The 26,050-nt window shown below is 43.7% G+C and overlaps 1 protein-coding gene across 1 annotated transcript in view; it reads right to left on the bottom strand.

Annotated features, from left to right (window-relative positions):
- LOC127042895 (zinc finger protein 391-like) overlaps positions 1–12,872 on the bottom strand; it is a 43,205-nt gene extending 30,333 nt beyond the window's left edge. The window contains exons 1-5 of the mRNA XM_050936410.1: positions 12,000–12,872; positions 10,247–10,481; positions 8,141–8,848; positions 7,117–7,239; positions 6,441–6,528 (exon numbers count right to left, since the gene is read on the bottom strand). Coding sequence (XP_050792367.1) covers positions 6,441–6,528; positions 7,117–7,239; positions 8,141–8,495 — 566 coding nt within the window. The 5' untranslated portion in view covers positions 8,496–8,848; positions 10,247–10,481; positions 12,000–12,872. The remainder of the gene's footprint in view (positions 1–6,440; positions 6,529–7,116; positions 7,240–8,140; positions 8,849–10,246; positions 10,482–11,999) is intronic.
- Positions 12,873–26,050: the final 13,178 nt, after the last annotated feature.

Raw genomic sequence — 26,050 nt, 5'->3', positions numbered from 1 at the left:
GTAAGTATAAAAAGGGTTTCTAAAGTACCATGCATAACACTTTTTAAATTGTAGAAATTAATACTCTTATCTTCACACAGTGAGGAGAATGAGGGACAACATGGATATGCTTCTTCTGAATCAGCAAAGTCAGCTACAGGTCCTTCAAGAGATTCAGAAACAGCTGAATGTCCTCCTCCCAGGCAATGATCTCATTAATTCAAATGTGTACAGCTTGGGACTTCTGTTGGGACAGCAGGCAGCTGCTATGGCCTCTTTGCCTTTTCCCCTTCTTCTTAACCCTAGTAACCTTCTCCCAGAAAACGCCCGGCCTTTTTCCTCCCAGGTTTCATCCCAGTCATCTACTTCTGAAATTCTCACTACCACACAACCTCCAATCTCTCAACTTCCTGCTGCTCCAGCAACTGCCTGATCCATCCTTATACTGTAAACATGGCAAACAAAATGTTTATATATAGTCATTCTGATTTACCCTGTCTGAGGTAAATATGGCTTTTATATTGTCGAGTTACAGTTGAGAGGCCTTTCAAGTGCTATAGCACTTGACCTTGCTCTTCATCTCTGAGGCATCCTTTACTGAGATGCAGTCAGTGAACACAGGGGATCAAATCAATCACACATTTGCTTACTGTAGTAACTGGTTTAATACGAAGGATGGATTTGTCCCAGGCAGCCTCTACTAACAAAGATGTTCTTCATGGAGATGCACCTAAGTAGAGCATCCTTATCTGAGGTGCTCTTAGCTAATGTGTCCCCAACTGTATAAGGTGTACTTAAGTGGCCCTTGTCTGAGATGTCTTTAAAATGCACCTTGTTGATACACTCTGGTAAAGCTATAAATTTTGGTGCTGTTTCTTACTCCAAGACTTCTCCATGAGAAAAGACTTATAAACTTGCATTGATTTTAATATAGCACTCTGGTTTGTGTCTTTAAAATGCTACCATGGTTACAGTTAATCTATTCTTTAAATATCCCACATTTTCCATACAGGAAAATGTTAGTGTTTAAGTAGATATTTAAATCTCTTTGATCTAGTTAACTAGGGTCTAGCTGGTGGCATTTAATCCCAGCCTATGAGTCAATCTCACAAGGCAAAGAGGCACAGATTTGCAGGGAGAGCAGGCTCAGTCCCACCTTTAAATTAAATAAATTTAAGCCACTTTGACATGAGAGCGCAGAATATGGGTTTGCATCAGCTTAACTAAACCTTGTGTGTAAACAAGGCCCTAGACAACATTCCATTGGCATAAGCTTTTACTAACAGTCCATCTTTCATGAGTTGAGAATGTCCCAGTGTAAGTGTGTAAAGCTGAATTTTATGGCTCTATACCTGTGCCTCTGGTTGCAGTTTGCATAGTGATTCTGACAGTTTGTCTCTTGCTTTTAAAATTGTTTTTTGTAATAATGGTTCTCACTTCAGTGTTTTTAAATTTCTTCAAAAGTAGGGAATTAAAATATTGCATTTTCTTAGAGTAGAAAAATCTAAATCTATCTGTGCCGTGCTTTTTCTGTCTCTTTTGTGGCCAACAAGGGAGATAAAGATCTAGTGCACTTGTGAATCAATTGCTTTATTGGGGTTTGGGTATGCCACTTAAGGATCATGCTGTGTGAAAAGGAGAGTCTGTTTGTTTTCACTAGCAAGGGCGTCCTATTTCGTGGCTGCTTAATTCACTCCTTGCCCTCCTGTTGAGGCAGAGTTGGGCTCAAATATCTTTCTTTCATTGTTTAAAAAGAAAATATGGTTCTGATCAGTTCTCAGATTGTTAGATGAGGGAAGCAGGGAGCCAACAAAAGTTATATGAAGCTTCCTGTGCAAGGACATATTCCTAGTGGCCAAATGCACCAGTTTTTTGGCCCCTACTTACCAGCAAGGTAAAGAAGCTGTATTGGAACTGATAATCAGGCCCTCTGCTTCTAGCCCTCGGAGTTGTGAAAAAACTAAACTTGAGTGAAGACTGATGCCTTCTCAAGTCTGCAGGCAGCTTGAAATAATAGCTCAGAGGTGGGGACTGTATTTTTAACTATCTCTCTGCTTCTGATTTTAGCAGGAGTTTCCAGCTCCTGTGCTTATCCTTTAATTCTGAACCATCCCTAATACCTCTCCCCCCACTCATTGTCAAAAGTCCCCTATTTAGTTGCCAAAAATCTCTGGCTTCCCCCTCTTCCAACAATTTACATGATAGTTAGGAAAATGCTGCAGTGCATCCAAAGCTGAAAGTGTTGGGACAATCAATTTTATTTAAATAAATAAAACATTGAACAAAAATCTGTACCTACTTCAATAAACACTTCCACTTTTATAATTCCAAATGAAATGACTACAGAATTTCTAGATGTCCTAGAATCCAAGGACATTGCCATGGAAAAATATTTCCAGCTTGTGTCAACCTACACAGGGTCTTGTCTTGCACCTATTCTAATAAAAACAAAAGGGGGGGACTTCTGAGAGGCAATCCAGGACCTAGATTAGAATAACTGGAAAGATGTCAGACCAGAATAGGTCTATGGGAGGGTCAAACTCACACTTTATTTAATGCCTGACAAGGAAACAGCCATTGCCATGAGACACTGATCGCTAAGATTCTTCAGAAGAAGAAAGTGACCTCCCTCCACGTTCTTCAGGGGTTTCTCTCCATCAGGGGTGTAGCAGGGAGCAGTGGACTAGTTTCAGTCACTGCATTGATGCTTTCTGTTCATCCTGTTCACAAGCTATACCTTATATCAGTGATATGCAGATGGAGTCTTGAGAGCCACAAGTAGCTCTTTAATGTGTCTTTTGCAGCATATGATATTAAATCACAGTTTAATTACTATCCAATCGGGATGCTTTTACTATGTTATTAACCAATTGTAGAATACTTGGTCAGTCATTTTGCTGTGAGACTATTATATACACTAAATGAAACAATGAATCCACACTACTGTGGATCTTCTGGGTAATGTTGATCACTAATTTGACTCCTAAGCCACTGAGGTTTGAGTATTGCCTCATACATACACAAGTAGGATCAAATCAATGGTGCAGCACTCCACCGTCAATTGGGTCCTCCACGACCTCAGCCTCAGCTTGGTCGTTCTTGGTCAGGGCCTGACCCCCCATTGAGATTCTTCATGGCCATGGATTGGGTTAGGAGCTGGGGCTGGTAGTCTAGTCCCAATGCTTGGGCCTCAGTAGAGTTCTCCATGTCTGGTGTCTCAGCATGGGTCTGGGCCTCTGTTTTCACAGCCTAGGCCTCAGGGGAGTTCTTGGTGTCCTGGTACTCCATTCTCAGGGTCTGGACTTCAGCCAAGTTCTCAGTGCCTGGTGTCTGAACACAGGCCTGGGTCTCAGCTGAGTTTTCTATATTCAGTGTCTGAACATGGGCCCAGGCCTCTTGTCTGGGTCTCGTGGGAATTCTCCTTGTGTGGGCACTGGGCCTGGTATGTCAATCCCAGGGTCTCGGCCTTTACTGCATTCTTCTTATCCAAGATCCTTGTTTTTACAAGAGTTTTTTTTATGAGTGATTGCTTCCCCCCTGGCAGGGTATAGATGGAGTGTCTCCCCGTGTGGCAGTTTCTATTGTGTTTTGTCAGACTGGACTGGGTGCTGAAGCTTCGCTCACGTTGGGGGCAGGGGTAGGGACTCTCCCCCATGTGAGTCCTGTGTGTATGGTGAGATATGATTTGTGAGAGAAGCTCTTCCTGCATTCCAGACAGAGGTAGGGTCTCACCTCCATGTGGGTTCACTGGTAGATATGGAAATTGTAGAGCCAACTGAAACTCTTCTTACACTCAGGACAGAGGAAGGGCCTCTCTCCTGTATACATTTTCTGGTATCTAGTCAGGTGCATGAGTTGACTGAAACTTTTTCCACACACAGGAAAGTGGTAAGGTTTCTCGCCCATGTGGGTTCTCTTGTGTCTTATAAGATGTGATGGGTAACTGAAGCTTTTATAGCAGGCAGGACAAGAATAGGGGTTCTCCTTTCTGCAGACTCTCCTATGGGCTGTGAGCTCCTGCTTTGGCCTGAAGCTTTTCCCGCAAGCTCTGTACTTTCAGGAATTCTTTCACAGGTGGTTGCTGTTCTCATGGCTTTTCAGGTCCCTCTGCCCCTTGAGGTTTTCCTTACATGCATAAGTAGTACATAGTCTCTTGCTTTTCTCAGGTCTCCCCTGCACAAGGAGATTGGGAATCTTCGCAAAAGAAAGTGAAAGGGGATGCAAGGTCTCTCGCTCACCCTCCATTGGCTTTCTTTTCTGACACTGTAACCTATGCTGCCTCCTGCAGACCGCTCTCTGCTGAGTTCCTCAGAATAGAATGCCAAGCACCAGATCTTCAGGACCCTCTATGGGATGCTTTTTCTCAGTTCTGCTCAGGATCCCATCACCTGCTGGATTAAAACGGAATCCAGACAGTCTAGTGCAGTCACACATCACTCCTCAAAGCAGTTTGCCCCTGGCACCTAGGAACTTGATCTGCCGAGCTCAGCAGATTAGATATGTGAACCACAGATGCAGTGGGTAAGCATGGGGAAAAAAATGAATGGGAAAAGCATGGGCAGGGGAAGGTTTAAAAGGGGCAGAGGCAAAAGGAAACAATAAGAGGAAAGACTACATGATGGAGTGAAGGGGTGCGTGTGTGTGAGAGAGAGAAGAGAACAGGAGATTAAGACAGGGAGGGAATATGTGGGGAGTTTGATATAGAAAAGTGGAAAGACACTAAGAAGAATGAAAAAAATTAAGCGCAATAAAAGAGTGGTTTTAAATTAGAACAAAAAGAAAATACTGAGAGGAACATATAAGAAGTGTTCTGAAATGCAGCAACATTGTATATTTACCCATATAAGTTGTAAACAGTTCCTTGGGGACCATCTCTCAACCCTCTAGTGATGTGGGGGCCACAGAGCAAGAATTTTGACCCAGATCTGTCTCTGTACGTGAAAAGCTTCAGCAGCAGAGTTTGCTGGGAAGCCAACATATATTCAGATCATATTTCACCTCAAGGGCAAGGAGAGCAGTCTGTCAGTCACTATTCTTGGCCCATGCCAGGCTGGAGGGGGTGAGAGTTGTGTGTGTGCCTGAGTTTCCAGTGGGAAGGGAATAGAGACAAACTGTTCAAGTTGCTTACCTGGTGTGATTTTCACAATACTCTCGGGATATGAAATGCCATCACAGGGCTAAAGGAATGTCCCAGGAGTACGGCTCCAGCACCCTCTCCAGCTGCATGGTTTAGGAAGTAGCTAATTCTAGGAGCCACATGTACTCCCTCTAAATATGCACACCAAATGCTGAAGTGAAAGGCTTGGAGAGAATGCTTCTTTGTAGGGACAGTACAGCAAGGGGGGCCTGCTTTGGAAAATCCAGCCTCAGGGATTCTGCTAAAACCAGCTCTCTCTCTTATTCCTATAGTATGCCCAACCCCACACCTTCTAAAATAATGAGTCAGATCCCCAAGGAGTTAGGAGATTTTTTTAAAAATGTCATGATTTTTAAGCCAAAGTAATACTGCATTGTTTTTTGTTTGCCAAACAAACATCGAACAATAAATTATGCCTCTGACTGTGGAGGGGAACTCTGCTTATCCTGACCTAACTCCTGTGGAAGCTGCCATTCTGTCCTTCTCTCTCACTATCCAGCCTTCTTTCCCAAATCTTTCCCTGCCCTTCCCAGTCCACTGTGCTCATCACATTCTCCCTCCACCTTCTCGCACATATTCTGATATATTTCCTTCCTTTCACCTCAGTCTCCTACCCCTCAAATCTTCATTCTCCATGTTTTCCTGCATATCTCCCTCCTTGGTCCTGTACAGTTTTCAAACCCTAGAATGCCAGGGGAGTGGAAAGAGGGAACCATCGTCACTGAGGGCAGCCTGGCTTCAGTCCTACTGTAAACCATGAGAGACAATGTCCATCTTTACTAAGTTTAGTCTCACTTCCATATCCAAAGGCTGTAGGAAAGTGGCAGCCACCTTAAGGCAAGGCAACTTTCAATTTATAACATGGGAAAAGGGGATGGCCACTGCCAGAAATCAGTACGGTTTGCTTGGAAGCCATGATTAACATCTGCCACAAGAACAGGCTGAAGTCTCATAGCAGTACTGCACAAAAAACACAGTCAGCAACAGCAGCCAGCTCCTGTTGATCAGAAAAATAAAGACCAAAAAACCAAACCAGGCTTCTTTTGTATAGTTCCCTAGCCTGAGATGTGCTCTCCCATGCTCTACCCCCATGAGACTCTCCTTTGTTGTAGGTTGTCTCTAGAGCACATGCCCCATAACAGTCATTTAGCCTTAATTCTTCCATCCTACAATGATATCTCTTTCATGATGAAAGTAGCAGTTGCTATGACAGTGAATATAACTCATGATGACTTTGTTCAAACCACAGCTTTTTAATTTACTCTGATAGTTTCTGAGATAGCTTCATTTATTTCTCACCTGTGCCGGCTTCTCTTAGTATTACCCTTTCTCTGGCATCCTGACAATCTGGGATGCAAGACTCTTCCTCGTTTCCATCTGAGAGTTCACATCAGGTTTTGGAGTCTCAAATCCTGCCCATAGGAAAACAGTCCAGGCAATACCACGATTTGTTATGTATTTGTTGAGCATTTATTACAAAATAAATTATCATAGATGTGAACCCAACCTGTTCTTTCATGGAAGCAGGGATTACAGAATCCCAACAGATGAGATTATGTCCACAGAAACCCATTGGGGAAGTAAAATATGTAGCTGGAGTTATTTTGTTTCCCTTTTGGAGACTCAAGGATATCCACATATGGGGGACTAGGTAAGTCGTGAGCAGTGCAAATGTTAATACACTTACCTATTTCTCGAAGTCAAGCACCTTCAGAGCTGGTGTTAGTCCCAGGGAGGGTGGACAGGGCAATTCTATGATTGTACTACACAACTAAACCACAAGGATGAGGCTGAGGTGTGACTACAGATCTCCTCCTCAGAATAAAAGGGCAATTCAGAAAAATAGTGGTTGCATGGCAGTGACTGTATCTCTCGCAAAGTTTCTGGGGACTACAAGGACCAAGCCCTTAGAAATCCAAGAGAAGAATCCTGAACCACAGTTTAACAAATTCTTGGGAGACCACACAGCTTTTAAGTAATGAGGGAAAATTAATTTTTACCCAGAGAGAAGACTTCAAATTCTTCTGCATGACATTCGTGTAGAGCTCCCTCTGCCTTTTGTCCAGATGACCCCAGTCCTTCTTGGTGAAATACACAGCCACGTCTTCCAGTGTCACTGGAACCTGAAACAGGTATTCCCTGTTCAATATATGCATATTCAGTGACAATCCTGCTGCTCAGTCACAGGCTGTACAGGCACAAGGGTTTGTTCTGTGTGATGAAGTGGAAGAAGAGAAGAAAAGAAAACAGAGGGGGTGTGTGCATGGGGGATAAAAAGGGAGGCAGGACAGGTTAGGGAAAAATGTGTTGGGGAAAAAAGAACGAAGGAGACAGAAGTGGGGAAGGGTCAGGTTGAAGAATAAGGAAAGAGATGGAGGATTTGGAAAAATTCAGATGCAAAGAAGTCACCACATTCAGAGTCACTTGAAATAAAATGAAATGCAGGGGACAGTCTATGTGTCTCTCTACCTTCTCCCTTGATAGTTATTCTTCCTTCTCTTTGCTTTGGAAGTATTATACTTTCTCTGCTCTCAGGTCAGCTCTTCATGGGCTCAAGCTAGGACCATCTCAGAGCTACATCCAGAATCAAGACCATTTTCAAAGTACCACCAGCATATTCCTCTTCAACCCACTATCACATTCCCTGACAGAAGATTAGGCTTCACCTCCCCATGGCTATCATCTGATAGCACTCTGCCAGGGACTCAGGAGCTGAAGGCTCAAGAAAGTAAATAAGCTGGCAATAGTCTCTTCATAGTCAAGATTCTTTCTAGACACGAGTATTCAACCAATACAAAGTAAAATTAGTGTGTTCACCTCAGGTGGTAATGGAATTGTTTAGAGTACAAAAATACTTTATTTTACACGTTCACTAACAATCTCTCCCTCATTCTCTCCATCACCTCACCTCTCTCCTGTTCCCTCATATGAATTAACATTCAGTGGTCCTTACCTTTTACCCACATTTCCCAATCTCCTGATGAATTAGCTGGAAATCCTCTACAAGGGCAACAACCTCATTACGTGTTTCTGAATGAAATCTCTGGGCCCATGTCTGGATTCCCTCAGGCGAGATGGTCAGGAATTGCTCAAGAACCAGCAGCTCGATGATCTGCTCTTTTGTATGGAGACCCAGCTGCAGCCACAGATGGGAAAGTTCACAGAGTCGGCTGTAAACCTCTTGGGGTCCTTCTGCTTCCTGATAGCAGAACTGTCTAAAGTGTCTGCAGTGCTTCTCCATGCTGATGCTGTACTGTTGCGGAGTGGCTTCCCTATCATTACTGGAGTCAACTGTCCCAGATAGGGATAGTGTGGGTGCATTTTTTGCTTGCTCTGTTTCCGCTGCTGGTCGATGGCTGAATACGTTTTGCTCCTCCATCTTTACTTCAGATTGCACCACTCAGTTTGTCAGTGTCTGTAACTGAAGGCGCACAGATGCAGTTACTCACAGCTGCATGTCTGGTCTGTCTTTGTGAGGTTACTCCAGCTTGGGCCTATGCTCTAGTTGTCTCAGTTCTGCATCTCACTTGTATGCTTGGTGAAAAACATTCATCCTTAGCATCCCATAGTTAGGATCAGCTCCACTAACCATTTCCTGCTGCACATACTTTTTGTAATGGTTTGATGATTTGTAGGCTTGCATCTCACACTCTGGAGATGAACTATTTAAACAAATCTAGATGGCTTTATTGGTCCAAGTGAAATTCACTCACAAAAGGTGCTTCCTGCAGGCTTTAGAGAAGAAAGAAACAAAACTGAGAAAAGGAATGATACATTCAGAATCAAACCAGGCTCTCTCACCCACCCAACTCCAGGGAACAGCAGAGAAGAAAGAACTAATCTGCCTCCAATGATGGATTTCTGTTTCTTATTTTCACAGACTGCAAGAAATTCAGCTCCAGCAGTCTCTCTTCTGAATCTCTCAAGACAGCACTGAAGTGATAAAAAGCCAAAGGCCTATACCCTTCATTTAAATAGCCAGAACTTCATTTCACTCACGCCAGTGAAAATCAAGAGCAACTCTACTGCACTCAATGGAGTAGCATCTGCATAAAACAGATACAAGAGGAGAATCATGTGCATAGTGTATAAAGCCATGTAACTCACAACTCTCTTTAAATTTCTAAGGGGTCTGTCCAGGGCCATCCCTATCCATTTTGGTGCCTTACACAGCCCCCCCACGGGGTGTGTGCATGGGGCCCCAGGCCTCTGTGGGAGGGCAGGAGCAGGCGTGCGAGGGGGAACTGCCCCCCAGTATGAGTCAGCAGAGCGGAGCAGGTTGGGACCGGGTCGCTCCATTTCCTGCCGCCTGGTGAGCGCAGGGCAGGCCTGTCCCCTCACTCATGGGGCAGCGGAGCGACCTGGCCCCAGCTCACGCCGCTTTGTTCCCCTGGCTCCCAGCCTTGGGTCTTGGGGAGCAGGGGGAAATCATCCCCCAGCACTCACTGGTGGTGCAGCTGGGAGTTGGCGGTGCGGAGTGGGCTGGGGCTCACTCCATTTACTGCTGCTGGTGAGTGCAGGCCCAACCCTTGCTGCAGTCCTCAGAGGAGTGGGGGTGGAGCAGGAGCAGGGGCTTTGGGGAAGGGGTGGAGTGGGGACGAGGCTGGGGCGAAATGGGGTGTGGCTGGGGCAGAGCATGGGTGGGGGCTTTGGGGAAGGGGTGGGGTGGAGTGGAGTGGAGTGGGGGTAGGGCTGGAGCAGGGCAGGGGTGGGAAGAGATGGGGCTGGGGCAGGGCAGGGGTGGAGGCCCTGGGGAACAGGCAGGGCAAGGATTGGAGCAGCACGAAGCTGCACAGGACACCAGGTAATTTGGTGCCCCAAATTTCCTGGTGCCCTACGCAGCTGCGTATTTTGTGTTAGGAGTGGTACAAACATGCCATAAATGACAGTCCTTACCCCAAAAAGATATTTGCTCTTTTTTGATTGGTTGTTTTCTTTAAATGAAAAGCAATTCAGAGGGCAAATGTATAGAAAGAGAGCAGAGAAAGGAATGAAAGGGGCAGAGAAAACGGGCCAGGGGTGAGAGGCAAATAGAAGACTGGTCTGAAGATGGAAGAGAAAAAGGGATAGGAGGGGACCTGCTGTATTTTACGGGGAAAGCACAGAAAGGAGAGCATAAGAGGGAACTACCTTAAGTCCTGTAATGGGTCCCAGTTCCTATTCCTAAAGCTCCCAGTAGTTACTGCTTGTTCTCTCTCCCTCTCCTGGCTTCAATGGAGATGGCTGTAATGAGTCTTCTTAGCATATGTGCAATGTCCCACAGGGGGCATGTGACCAGGATTCATCATTGAATTTGGTCCACTGTTTGGATCATTATCTTCCCCAGCCTGGGAACAGCTGGAGAAGGAGCTGGGTTGCCTGCCTCCTGCTCGTAAAGATGCACATTACAGTATTACCCCAGGTCTACTGACAGAAATCCCAGGCCCCAGGGCTATCCCTAGGGAGACGGGGCCTGGGGCAGAAATGACGAATCCATCACTCCTGGGACTGCTCATCTTCCTAGGCATGGTCTGGGCCCCATGCTTTGGGGGGCCCTGTGGGTCTCTGCGATTGGCCAGTGCAGTTGAATGTGCCTAGGAACCCTGTGGCCCACCTGGGCAATTGCCCTTCTTTCCCTGCCCCCTCCATTGGTGGGCCTGACCAACCCCAATGGTTCAAAAATCACAAGTTAGCTCCCAAAAGTCAGGAGACAGATTTTTAAAAAGAGTCTGATTCTTTAGCCTTCAGTGTATGTCTGCTGCCCCACCATTGGTGTGATCAGTTAAGCTTGAAGATTCAACCTTACAGACAATGCACACACAAGAGTATGAGCTACGTCCCTGGCTGCTTAGAGGGAACTCCACTAATCTCCCCCTTACCTCCTGGATGGGGCAGCTGCCATTCTTCTCCACCCCAATCCCTCTCCTTCCTCCATCCACAACCTCTCAGCCCCTCTCATCTATCTCCTGCTTCCACCTGTCCTCCACATTCTTCTTTTTCCCCTCAGTCTTCTGCTATCTCAGATTTTCCCACCCTGTCCCCACATTCCATTCCCTCAAGAGTATCCCTCCCTACCCCTCAAGCTTCTCCTGTCCTCCAGCATCCCCTTGATTCCCCACATCACTCCAAGCTGATTGGTACACTGTCTCTGTGTGTTCCCTAGATGTTCACCTGCCCCTCAGTGAACTTCTCTGCCTCCTGATGGCACACTGTGTGGCATCTTCAGTGAGGGTAGCCTTGCCTTTAGTCTCACTGCAAACACTGTACACACTGGTGACCATCTGTACTAAGGGGAGCCTGGCATCAATCCTGCTGAGAACAGGACACAGTGGCCACCCTATAAAAGGGCAAGACTTCATCCTTAGTTCATGAGAGACTTTGAAACAAAATCACCTATTACCCACCCCAGAACACACAATTCCATCTGGAAAAGAGATCTTTCTGAGAGGTTTATTATCTCACTGTCAGGCAAGGGGCAGGTTCCCTCCCTACCTCCACTCCCAAATCTCTGCATCCCCCTTGCAGGAGACATCAGCACGAAGGCAAAGCAGCTAAAAAAAGGCTCCTGTGTAAGGTACTTGCAATTCCATAGACAAGTGGAGAGATCCAGGCAGGACTTCCCTGCTCAAGGCTCAGGCTATTGCACCCAGGCAGAAATCTCTCGTTCCCCCTCGTCCCCCGGACCGGGCTACCAACTTCAGGCTCCCTATTTGGTTTAGAAAAGTCCCTGATCCACCTCAGAGCCCCACTATGACCTGCCCCTGACTTGTCTCCTCTTGCCTCTGCCAGCGGCGGTTCAGCCCTGGGTTCCCCTGGGTCTGCAGGAGAGGATTTCTTGCCCCCCCTGCTGTTCCATTCTGCAGCCCTCCTACTACTCTGCTATCTCCCCTCAGCCCAGACTCACCTCGCTGGGCTGGCAGCATGTGGGACCAGAGAAACCTCCTTGTTTGGGGCCGATGCTTCTTTGGAAACGGATTCAGCCACGCAACTCTAATGCACAATTGCTGCAGTGGGCTAAGTTACAAGTGAGGAGGGCAAAGAGTTGGGGACAGGAAGTTCCTTTTATATTAATTTCCCCCCTTGCAGTAGTTCCTGGTCCTCTCTACAAAGGCGTATGAGCTCTGTGGTTTAACCCTGTCACTGCGCATACAAACACTAGCGGAAGGGTTGCAGCTGCAATTCAGCTAGCGGAAAGGCAGCATGCGCAGGTACTGAATGGGACTGGGACCCCGTCTTCAGTGTAGGAGGGATGGCTGAGCAGCGATCTCAGAGCTGGGCTTTTTTTCCTCTATAAAGAAAGAACTTCCGTTTTTCCTTCTGCTGCATCTGCTTTTAACCCACTGCTCTCCAGTTTACAAAGCACTGTTATCTCAGTGCCACGGGGGTAACTGCTACCCCCTCTGCCCCTGCTTGTACCAGGGTTTTGCCCTCTGACACCACCTCACTCCTGGGCTTAACTCTGCCTCCCCCCCCTTTCTGATTTTGCCCTTTAGCCCCTCCCCTAATGTTGCCTCCAGCTGTTTGACCCACCAGACCAGTAAATTTTCACCCCCTGCTCAGACCCTGGTCACCCCCCTCCTCCGATTCGCCCCTTTTGTCACTTTTTAACCCCTCTCAAAAGTAGTCCGCAGAAACTTACGACTAATAAGGACAAGGTGAAGGGCAGTGGCTTCAGCAGATGTACCGAGCACGCTCAGTGCACCCTAAGTAGCACATTCCTAAGGAGTATTTTAATACACTACACCTGTAGCGACAGAGATTTTGGTCTCATGGACGTGCCCGGGTAAGAAGGATTTGTATGTTAAGAAAGAGCTACCTCACTGCTCGGAGGCAGGGAATGACGAGCTTGTGGGGTTTTTTTGTTTGTTTGTTTTGTTTCTGCCAGGAAGCTCTGAATCTTAATATGAAACTTTTTAGAGGTCAAACTCAGGTAACCCCTGGCCCTTCTCAGGATGTTTCTTACCTTAGCGCTGTCTGGGAACAATCTGGGAGAGGAAGAGAGCCAGCCTGGGAATTACATATCCTGTAGCATTGAGAGTAAGAATTGACACTCCTCCTAGGCTGGAGCGCTCCTCCTCTGAGCCTTCTGCGGCAGGTCCTGGAGTGAGAGAAGGGGTGTTCTGTTGCTTCTCCCCAGGACCGTGGAGTTGGGTGGATGAGAGAGCTTGCTCTGTTCCTGAATATGTAATGTATGGCTCATTTTAGTTTGTTTCTCTTCCCCAATGAAGCCTGCAAGAATACCTCTCACTGGCCATGATCTTCACTTGCACCTGTATAATGTCTTGGATTGTCTAAAGAGTTTGTTTGTTATTAGGATGCAGTTCTCTTATTGATAACCTAGACTCAGCCAGTCACTTTATTAATTAAAGGTATGATTTGCTCAGATGCTGGCTCAGGGTCTAACTAATCACCATATTTGGAGTGAGGAAGGAATTTCCCCCAGGTCAGATTGGCAAAGATCCAGGAGGGTTTTTTGCCTTCCTCTGTAGCACGAGGCCTGGGTCACTTGCTGGACTGAACTAGTGTAAATGGTGGATTCTCTGTAACTTAAAGTCTTTAACTGAAGATTTGAGGACTTCATTAACTCAGCCAGAGGCTATGGTCCTATGGCAGGAGCGAGTGGGTGAGGATTTGTGGCCTGTGATTTTCAGAAGGTCAGACTAGATCATCATGATAGTCTGTTCTGGTCTTAAAGTATCTGAGTCTGTAAATCAGCACAATGCAGAGACATTTGTCTTCCAGAGCTGGTAATGCACCATCTCTTGCAGTGGTCAGCCTGTCTCATATTTATATTCAAGTTGTTTACAACAAAACAAGGTATTCCAGCATTACCCAAGATTTACACACCAGTTTGTGACAGTTTTTTATCCTGTTTTGAACATGGTATTACAGAAGTCAGCAAAGCTTAGAGACACCTGTACCTTGGTATAGCCTGCATGTTGGTCAACATGAACAAAAATAATTTATTTTATCTTATCTTTTTGGCATGTCTCTGTTTCTGGCACAGAAATTACAACATTTCATATTTTCCCTTGGTTAAAGAGCTGAACATAAATAAAAAGCATCCTGGAAAGAGTTTAACATGAATACAATTCATAGATAAACAAAAATATACCAGATATTATATATAATATTAATATTGTATATTATATTGGCTGAAACTATATTACCATAGTGTGCAGGAGCAGAGAAGCTGCCACCTGGCACAGCAGGGGTTAAAAAAAAACCCTATGGGTTCAGCTAGCCCCACCCTGCTATACCTGCAGCCAATGCCAGGCCTGGAGAGGGGAGAAAAGAAGGGAGCCTGGCAGGGCTGGTGCTTCCACTAGGCAACCCTAGCCAGTCACCTATGACGGCAGGATTTTGAGGGGGGCATTTTGCTGCCCTTGCGGAAATTTGGCAATGGGGGTCCTTCCGCTCCGGGTCTTCGGCAGAAATTCAGCGGTGGGTCCTTCTCTTGCTCCAGGACCTGCCGCCGAACGCTCAGAGGAGGAGCGCTGCCGCCTAGGATGGCAAAAACCCTGGCACCGCTCCTTGAGCCTCGCTCAGTTGGGGACTCACTGGCGAGGAGGCAGGAGCCTACATGAAGGTGGAGATCTGCGACTTGCCAACCAATGCAGCCACTGGAGGCAAGTAAGTCTTTCCCTGCCAAGAGGAGTCTGCAGATAAGCCCCAACTGTGGGATAACTGGACTACCTGGGGCTACACCCCAAACTAAAGAGACTTTAGTAGAAAGTACCAGTGGGGGAACCCACACTGGCCAGGCAGGAGCCCCACTTCCTCTGGTAGGGCCCTGGGCTGGGACCTGGAGAAGAGGGAAGGCCCAGGTCCCCCTACGTCCCCACTGGCCAATGATCTAGCCACTATGCCGCCCAGCCACCAAAGGCTCTATCGCACACAGACCTTACAGACTTTCTTTATACAAGTTTTGCAAGACACAGAGGCGCCTTGTACCAACTAGACTCTTCACAGATTCATAAATTCCAAGGCCAAAAGGGATCATTGTGACCTCCTGCATTACACAGACCACAGAACTTCCCCAAATAATTCCTAGAGCATATCTTTTAGGACAACATCCAATCTTGATTTAAAAATGGTCAGCAATGGATAATCCACCAATTGTAAATTGTTCCACTGGTTAATTACTCGCACTGTTAAAAATTTACACCTTATTTCCAATCTGAATTTGTCTAGATTCAACTTCCAGGCATTGGATTGTATTATATCTTTGTCTGCTAGATTGAAGAACTCATTATTAAATATTTGTTTCTCCTGTAGTTACTTAAAGACTGTAAGCAAGTTACCTCTTAACCTTTTCTTTGTTAATCTAAATAGATGGAGTTCTTTGAGTCCCACTACAATTTTCTAATACCCTAAACAGTCTTGTGGCTCTTTTCTGAACCATCTCCAATTTATCAACATTCTTCTTGAATTGTAGATACCAGACGTGGACACAGTATTCCAGCAGAGGTCGCACCAATGCCAAATACAGAGGTAAAATAAGCTGTCTGCTCCTATTTGAGACTCCCTTGTTTATGCATCCAAGGATTTCATTAGCCCTCTTGGTCACAGCGTCGCACTAGGAGCTCATTTACGGCAGATTATCAACCATCACCCCGAAATCATTTTCAGAGTCACTGCTTCCCAGGGTAGAGTCCCCCATTGTGTAAATATGTCCTATAACCTTTGTTCCAAGATGAGATGGAAACAAGAGACAGACTTGTTGAAAGTCTTTGGGTAAAGATAAAAGGGGTAAAAAAAATGAGGGTGATGTCATGGTAGGGGTCTACTACAGACCACCTAGGGAGGAACTGGTTGAGAATTTGAAAGTGGAAGGCAGCTTGGATAAAAGTGATCATGAAATGGTAGAGTTTATGAGTCTAAGGAATGGTAGGAAGGAAAACAGTATAATAAACGTAATGGATTTCAAGAAGGCAGATTTAGCAAACTCAGGGAGTTGGTAGGTATGATCCCATGGGAAAGAAGTTTAAGGGGAGAATCAGTTCAAGAGAGCTGGCAGTTTTTCAAGGAAACATCATTAAGGGCACAAGAGTAAACCCTCCTATTGCATAGGAAAGATAGGAGGTATGGCAAGAGACCACCCTGGCTTAACCAGGAGAGCTTCAATGATCTAAAACTAAAAAAGGAGTCCTACAAAAAGTGGAAACTAGGTCACATTATAAAGGATAAATATAAACAACGAAAGCATGTAGGGACAAAATTAGAAAGGCCAAGGCACAAAAATGAGATTAGATTATCTAGGGACATAATGGGTAACAAGAAAACATTCTACCAACCCATTAGAAGCAAGAGGAAGACCAAGGACAGGGTGGGCCCGTTACTCAATGAGTGGGGAAAAACAATAACAAAAAATGTGGAAATGGCAGACATGCTAACTGATTTTTTTGTTTCCGTTTTCACCAAGAAGTGAAACGTGGTAGTTATTGGACATCTAAGAGAGCGAACACCAGTGAAAATGAGAAGAACAAGTTAAAAATTATTTAGAAAAGTTAGTTGTCTTCAAGTTGCTGTGGCCTGATTAAATACATCTTAGAATGCTCAAGGAGCTGACAGAGGAGATATCTGAGCCATTAGTGATGATCTTTGAAAACTCATGAAAGACAGGAGAGGTTCTGGAGAACTGGAAAAGGGCAAGTATAGTGCCAGTCTATAAAATGGGGAATAAGGACTACCTGGGGAATTACAGATCAGTCAGTTTATCTTCAGTACCTGGAAAGATAATGGAGCAAATAATCAAGCAATCAATTTGCAAACACACCTACAAGATAATAAAGTGATGAATCATAGAATATCAAGGTTGAAAGGGACCTCAGGAGGTCATCTAGTCCAACATCCTGCTCAGAACAGGGTCAATCCCCAGAAAGATTTTTACCCCACATCCCTAAGTGGCCCCTAAGGATTGACCTCACAACCCTGGGTTTAACAGGCCAATGTTCAAACCACTGAGCTATCCTTCCCCCTGAGTAACAAGGAGGATGGATTTGCTAAGAACATATCATGTCAAACCAACCTAATAGCTTTCTTTGACAAGGTAACAAGGCTTGTGGATAGAGATGAAAGGGCAGATGTGCTATATCTTGACTTTAGTAAGGATTTTGATACTGTCTCACGTGACTGTCTCATAAACAAACTAATGAAATACAGCCTAGATGGAACTACTATATGGTGGGTGCATAACTAATTGGAAAAGCATTTCCAGAGAGTCGCTATCAGTGGTTCACAGTCAAACTGGAAGGGCATATTAAGTGGGGTCCCGCAGGGACAAGTCTTGGGTCCAATTCTGTTCAATATCTTCATCAAGGATTTAGATAATGGCATAGATAATACTCATAGACTTTAGGGTCAGAAGGGACCAATATGATCATTTAGTCTGACCTCCTGCACAAAGCAGGCCACAGAATCTTACCCATCCACTTCTATAACAAACCCCTAACCTATGTCTGAGTTATTGAAGTCTTCAAATTGTGGTTTGAAGATCTCAAGCTGCAGAGAATCCACCAGCAAGTAACCCATGCCCCATACTGCAGAGGAAGGCGAAAAACCTCCAGGGTCTCTGCCAATCTGCCCTGGAGGAAAATTCCTTCCCGACCCCAAATATGGCGATCAGCTAAACCCTGAGCATGTGGGCAAGACTCACCAGCCAGCACTCAGGAAAGAATTCTCTGCAGTAACTCAAATCCCATCCTATCTAACATCCCATCACAGACCACTGGGCATACTTACTGCTGATAATCAAAGATCAATTGCCAAAATTAAGCTATCTCATCATACCATCCCTTCCATAAAAACTTATCAAGCTTAGTCTTAAAGCTAGATATGTCTTTTGCCCCCACTACTCCCCTTGGAAGGCTGTTCCAGAACTTCACTCTTCTAATGGTTAGAAACTTTCATCTGATTTCAAGTCTAAACTTTGTAGTGTCCAGTTTATACCCATTTGTTCTTGTGTCTACATTGGTACTAAGCTTAAATAATTCCTCTCCCTCTCTGGTATTTATTGCTGTGATATATTTATAGAGAGCAATCATATCTCCCCTCAGCCTTCTTTTGGTTAGTCTAAACAAGCCAAGCTCTTTCAGTCTCCTTTCATAAGACAGGTGTTCCATTCCTTGGATCATCCTAGTAGCCCGTCTCTGAACCTGTTCCAGTTTGAATTCATCCTTCTTCAACATGGGACACCAGAACTGCACACAGTATTCCAGGTGAGGTCTCACCAGTGCCTTATATAACGGTACTAACACCTCCTTATCTTTGCTGGAAATACCTCGCCTGATGCATCCTAAAACTGCATTAGTTTTTTAACGGCCATATCACATTGGCGGCTCATAGTCATCCTATGATCAACCAATACTCCAAGGTCCTTCTCCTCCTCTGTTGCTTCCAACTGATGTGTCCCCAATTTATAACTAAAATTCTTATGATTAATCCCTAAATGCATGACCTTGCACTTTTTACTATTAAATTTCATCCTATTACTATTACTCCAGTTTATAAGGTCATCCAGATCTTCCTGTATGATATTCCGGTCCTTCTCTGTGTTAGCAATACCTCCCAGCTTTGTGTCATCCACAAACTTTGTTAGCACATTCCCGCTTTTTGTGCCAAGGTCAGTAATAAAAAGGTTAAATAAGATTGGTCCCAAAACTGATCCTTGAGGAACTCCACTAGTAACCTCCTTCCAGCCTGACAGTTCATCCTTCAGTATGACCCATTGTAGTCTCCCCTTTAACCAGTTCCTTATCCACCTTTCAATTTTCATATTGATCCCCATCTTTTCCAATTTAACTAATAATTCCCCATGTGGAACTGTGTCAAATGCCTTACTGAAATCGAGGTAAATTAAATCTACTGCATTTCCTTGTCTAAATAATCTGTCACCTTCTCAAAGAAGGAGATCAGGTTGGTTTGGCACGATCTACCTTTTGTAAAACCATGTTGTAATTTGTCCCAATTACCATTGACCTCAATGTCCTTAACTACTTTCTCCTTCAAAATTTTTTCCAAGACCTTACATAATACAGATGTCAAACTAACAGGCCTATAGTTACTTGGATCACATTTTTTCCCTTTCTTAAAGATAGGAACTATGTTAGCAATTCTCCAGTCGTACGGTACAACCCCTGCCTTGTGTGCAGGGGACTGGACTAGAAGACTTCTTGAGGTCCCTTCCAGTCCTACACTTTTATGATTCTATGTATATATTTACATTTAGCCATATTAAAATGCATATTGTTGGTTTGCACCCAGCTTATCAAGTGATCCAGATAGCTCTATATCAGACCTGTATTCTTCATTTGTGTGTCATCTACAAACTTTATCAGTGATGGTTTTGTTTGCTTCCAGATGAAAGAACCTGGTGTACTGTTTTCGCAAGACTCAACAGGGCATCCATCTTATTCACTTGACGGATTCTTCCAAACTTTGCACATATAGAGGTAGCCGGGACAGGAATTGTACTTGAGCCACTTGGACTGAAATTTTTGATGCCAGGTATCCGCCTCAAGTTGATTTATTTAAAAGTTTCAGCTAAATTAGTTCAGCCATTTGTAACAGATATTTGTAACAGTTTAGCTACCAGTAAGTTTCCACAGCAGAATGTAGCACAAATATGAAGAATTCTGGATGTAAAACATTCTTTATAATGTGCCTTATTTGCTATTAGCTACTTTCTTATCTTAATAGCACAATACCCTTTATTCAATCGCACTGTAGTTACATCAGTAAATCAATTTACACATTTTGGTTAATACTAGGGCTGTCAAGCAGTTTAAAAAGATTAATCATGGTATTAAACAATACTAGAATACCATTTATTTAAATACTTTTGGAAGTTTTCTACATTTTCAAATATATTGATATCAGTTACAACACAGAATACAAAGTGTACAATGCTCACTTTATATTTATTTTTATTACAAATATTTGCACTGTAAAAAACAAAAGAAATAGTATTTTTAAATTCACCTAATACAAGTACTGTAGTGCAATCTCTTTATCATGAAAGTTGAACTTACAAATGTAGAATTATGTACAAAAAAACCTGCATTCAAAAATAAAACAATGTAAAACTTTAGAGCCTACAAATCCACTCAGTCCTACTTTTTGTTCAGCCAATCACTTAGACAAACAAGCTTGTTTACATTTGCAGAAGATAATACTGCCGGCTTCTGGTTTACAATGTTACCTGAAAGTGAGAGCAGGCTTTTGTATGGCACTGTTGTAGCCAGTGTCGCAAGATATTTACATTGCTAATGCGGTAAAGATTCATATGTCCCTTTATGCTTCAACCATCATTCCAGAGGATATGCGTCCATGCTGATTACAGGTTCTGCTCAATAATAATCCAACGCAGTGCGGATCAATGCATGTTAATTTTCATCATCTCTGTCAGATGCCACCAGCAGAAGGTTGATTTTCTTTTTTGGTGGTTTGGATTCTGTAGTTTCTGCATCGGAGTGTTGCTCTTTTAAGACTTCTGAAAGCATGCTCCACACCTCATCCTTCTCAGATTTTGGAAGGCACTTCAGATTCTTAACCCATTGGTATCTTCTTTGCATTTTGTCAAATTTATAGTGAAAGTGTTCTTAAAACGAACAATGTGTGCTGAGTCTTCATCCTAGACTGCTGTAACATGAAATATATGGCAGAATGTAGGTAAAACAAAGCAGGAGACGTACAATTCTCCCCCAAGGAGTTCAGTCGCAAATATAATTAACGTATTATTTTTTTAACAAGCATCATCAGCATGGAAGCATGCCCTCTGGAATGATGGCCAAAGCATGAAGAGGCATACAAATCTTTAGCACATCTGGCATGGAAATATCTTGTGACTCCAGCTACAACAGTGCCATGTGAACATCTGTTCTCACTTTCAGGTGACATTGTAATTAAGAAGTGGGCAACATTATCTCCCATAAATGTAAACAAACTTGTTTCTCTTATTTCTTTTGTTTATCATTTCTCATTTTTACAGTGCAAATATTGGTAATAAAAAATAAAGTGAGCACTGGACACCTTGTATTCTGTGTTGTAATTGAAATAGATATATTTGAAAATGTAGAAAAACATCAAAATATTTAATGTCCATTTGTATTCTATTGTTTAACAGTGCAATTAATCATGATTAATTTTTTTGAGCTAATCTCGTGAGTTAACTGCAATTAATCGACAGCCCTAGTTAAGGCCATCTGTTTGCAAGAGCCAGTTTCATGGTTGTTAGTACAATTCCATTCCTTACGTGGTGACACTACCATTGCAACATCAATAGCATAGTTACTCAAGGAGTGTTTTTCTGCTTCACTTATAGCCTAGTCATAAAGTACTGTGGGACTTTCATTCATTTTGGTCAACTCTATAAAGCATTAAACAAACACTGGTGGTTTTAGCAGTGTGACATGGCCAGTGGTGTTGATTCTAAAGTACAAGACCAAAGTCTTAGATATCTTTTGCCAGTTACATTAGAGAGATACAGCAGTGAGATGGCTAGAGCATAGTGCTGATCTGTATTAAGGCAATCCCCTATGTCATAAACAGATAGTAGGAGTTAATAGAACAGAAATACTTTATATCTCTTTTGCTTGTAAAGGGTTAACAAAATCAGTGAGCCTGGCTGTCACCTGACGAGAGGACCAATCAGGGGACAGGATACTTTCAAATCTTGAGAGAGAGAAGTTTTTGTGTGTGCTGTTAGTGTTTGGTGGTTGTTCACTCAGAGGGACCAGATGTGCAACCAGGTTTCTCTCCAATCTCTTTGATACAGGCTCTTGTATGTCCAGAATAGTAAGTGCTGGGTAAATACGGCGAGTTAGGCTTGTGTTTGTTTTCTTTATTTGAAAATGGGTATTTGGCTGGGAGGAGTTCAAATCTGTATTTTGCTGAAAGGATTTTTATTTGTACTTGTATACTTAGGCTGGGAGGGTATTCCCAGTGTCTATAGCTGAAAGACCCTGTAACATATTCCATCTTAAATTTACAAAGATAATTTTTTACTGTTTTTTCTTTCTTTAATTAAAAGCTTTTCTTGTTTAAGAACCTGATTTTTTTTTTATTCTGGTGAGACCCCAGGGGACTGGGTCTGGATCCACCAGGGAATTGGTGGGGAGAAGGGAGAGAGAGAGGTTAATTTTCTCTCTGTGTTAGGATCACTTTCTCTCTCAGGGAGAGTCTGGGAGGGGGAGAGAGAAGGACGGGGGAAGGTGGATTTTCCTCTCTGTTTTAAGATTCAAGGAGTTTGAATCACAGTAATCTTCCAGGGTAACCAGGGGAGGGGAAGCCTGGGAAGGCAATGGTGAGGGAAAGGGTTTACTTTCCTTGTGTTAAGATCCAGAGGGTCTGGGTCTTGGGGATCCCCAGGCAAGGTTTTGGGGGGACCAGAGTGTACCAGGCACTGGAATTCCTGGTTGGTGGCAGCACTACAAGTACTAAGCTGGTAATTGAGCTTAGAGGAATTCATGCTGGTACCCCATCTTTTGGACGCTAAGGTTCAGAGTGGGGGATTTATACCATGACACCCTAGAAATAATTATGACTTCAAAAAAGGGTGTACCTGCACCTGTGTGCTTCCAGTTACATCTAAATTGAAGGGGGAGATGCAGCATACATTGAACCCTAAAATGGATGGAATTGAAGAAAGCATTAAAAGCCCCTCCTGTATCCCAATCTGGGGCAATTTTCTATATTAACATAAAAGAAGATATCCACTATAGTACAGCATTGGCCTGGATAACAATTTTATCAGAAATGTGAAGGATCCTGAGAAGTTTACAGTCAACACTGTGAACTTTCCCATCCATGGCTGCAGCCAGAGATCCACACAAAGGAGCAGATCACAGGGTTGCTGGTTCTCGAGCATTTCCTGACCATTCTGCCTGAGGTAATCCAGACTTAGGTCTGGAAATCTCATCCACAGACTAGTGATGAGGCTCTGGCCCTGGTAGAAGATTTCCAGCTAATTCATCAAGAATCTAGGAGACTTGGGCAACAGGTAAGGAAATTTAATCCTGTTAATTCCAAGGAGGAATGAAGATAAAGAAGTGAGACCAGAGAAGAAGAACGACATAGTGAGGGAGAGGAAAGCCATGTATGTGAATAATGCAGAAACGGGTATAATGCCCATTGTTTGTCCTCAAACAAATTCTCTGCACTCTAAGATGTGCCCTGTAGGTTACTGTTCAGAAAGAGCCTAGTGGATGAGTGCAGCTGCATAACCAGGAATGATTGGGGTATGAAAGCTGGCCATCTGAACTATTTTAGTCAGGGGTGGCTCTAGCTTTTTTGCCGCCCCAAGCACAGTAGTCAGGCTGCCTTTGGCTGCATGCCTGCGGGAGGTCCCCAGTCCCACAGCTCAGCGTACCCACCGCCGAATTGCTGCCGAATCCGCGGGACTGGCAAACCTCCTACAAGCAAGCTGCCTAAGGCTGCCTGACTGCTGCCCTCGCAGGGACTGGCAGGGCACTCCCTGCGGCTTGCCACCCCAGGCATGTGCTTGTAGCTCTGGTGCCTGGAGCCACTGCTGATGTTAGTACTGACTTTGGTCTTCCTGAGAAGGAAGTCTAGACTTTAGTGATTAGTGTGGGATCTGGTAATGGGATACATGTTACCAGTATAGAAGAACCATGTGTATCCGAGCCTCCATTATCTGGCTCTCCATATTAACCGACCAACCATCACACACACAGGAATATGGGAAATTGACATCACCTTGGCAACACTACTGTAACCATCACAGCTTTTCAGCCTTGTAAAATGACCACGATTAGTAAGTGAAAAAGTGTAGTACTGTCATTGGATGCTAAAATAGAGATTATTAATAAAATAAAAAGGATAGTCACTGGCAAAAATAGCGCAAGATTATAACGTTGGAAAAGCACAATATTGGACATCAAACACAATACCGAGCAAATTCTTAAATACAGAATGAATAACTCTGCATCCCGAAAGAACATGAAGCAATTGATGGACTCTGGTCTGGATGAAGTCCTTTATTGGTGGTTTATACAGGTGGGAGAGGAAAGTATTCCTATTAGTGATCCTTTACTATTTGAGAAGGCTAAGAGCTTTAATCAAACTTTAGGAGAGGACTCATGTTTCTCTGATAGTCAGCGATGGCTCAGTCAGTTTAAAAAGCCTAATGACATCTGACAACTGATTATCAGTTTTTCATTTTTATAAAATTGCATTGTTTGTGATGTCATATGTAAACCAATTATCTAGAGATGGTGCCTTCTGTAACATTAAACAGACTTTGTACATGGTCCTTATAATGTTCAGGGTTAAAAAATAAAGCATGTAAAAATGATCAGTACAACTTGTTAAAAACTCAGGTTGGTTTTCCTGTTAATAAAGGAACAAAACGTTCTTGTTTTCAAGAATCAAATGCTTTGTATATTCTGTTAAGGAGATAACAAGGGAGCTATGTTTTAATGCTTTTCTGGGAGGGGTCAGCTAGCTTGAAAGCAATGCCGCATCTTAAAATAACGGATAGAAAGCTCTTTGCCCATTCTCCTGAATTTTTGATTATCCAATCTGGCCCCAGTCCCAATTAGATCTGATAAATGGGGTTCTACTGTACTTGGTAGTCCGGTATTGATGGCTGGGAGGCCATATATATCTAAGAGAGCTCAGTGCTGATCACATAAACATCTGGACTGTGAACTGGAAAAGGAGAATTTCCCAAAGCACAGAAAAAGAGGAAAAAATGCCAGAGTGGGTTAGGGATGAGAAAGAGAATGAGCTTCACAATTCAGTACAGGCAGAGCTGGTAGCAGTGCCTATAGTTAAGTTTGCCCAACACTTTCTATTAGAAGAGTCTGTTTTCAGTTGGTCTTGATCTTCACATACTTCAACCACTTGGACTGAAATTTTCCATGGCAGGTGTCTGCCTCACGCTAATTTTTTTTGGAAAGTCTCAACTAAAATAGTTCCACCATTTCTAAGAATGAGAAGAGAAAAACACGTTTTGTCCATGTAAAGAAATGCTCCCAGCTGCTTTATTGAGAAGTTCTAGCACCTCCAGGCATTGGCAAAGGGACTTGAAGTCAATGGGAGCTGCACTTTAAACATATAAGTGCTATATACTTCTAAGTACTCTGATCAATCAGGTCCTATATATCTCAAATTGGGCACCCAAAATTAATAGACACTTTTAACAATTTTGGGCTTTAATCTCTCTGTGCCTCAGCTTGCCATCTGTAAAATGGGAAGAATAATAACCCCTCACCTCACAGAGGTGTTGTAAAGATAAATTTGTTGATGGCTGGGAGCAACTCAGATATTAGAGTGATGAGCACCACAAAAAAAAACCATGAGGAAATGAACAATTCAGTGTTTAGTGCAAGGTTTGGATGGTGTGTGGTAAATAAGGTGAGGAGCCACACATTGAACGCTGAGTAGAAAAAGAAATATTAAAGAGCTACCCATTCCATGAGCACCATCCATCCATCCTGTGCACTGAATGAGGTTGTCCTCTGAAAAAATAATACAAGTTCAAGTAATTAAAACTGTATCATAATGCACTGAGGTTGCACAGGCAGCCTTAACTCTGACAATTCGTAACTTTGGGGTGCTTGACTTTGCCACCTTAACATGCTTTTAATGTAGGCTTTTGTTGTTGTTTGTTGTATATAATGGTATTTAATATGACTCTTGAACTAGTGAATTCTCTGTATCTACTTTTTTTAAATACCTGTCTCTCTCCCAATAACCAATCCTGTCCCTTTTCTTTGCTTTTTCCCCAACATCGCTTTCTCTACCCCCTTCCTTTCTCCTTCCACCTCACTACATAAAACAGGTCCCAGATCCTGAACTAGTAGAGCACCTGCCTCTGGATCCTGCCAGCAGTGTTGGGAGCATTATGCCACCCTCAATTTGCTGCTTCTGTCTCCCTAGTCTCATTACTCAGCATTGGGTAGTGGGATTGTCGTTGGAGGTAGGGTCACT

Source organism: Gopherus flavomarginatus, chromosome 1 (assembly GCF_025201925.1).
Source record: "Gopherus flavomarginatus isolate rGopFla2 chromosome 1, rGopFla2.mat.asm, whole genome shotgun sequence".
NCBI classification, from domain to species: Eukaryota; Metazoa; Chordata; order Testudines; family Testudinidae; genus Gopherus; species Gopherus flavomarginatus.
This window is presented reverse-complemented; position numbering and strand designations above follow the sequence as displayed.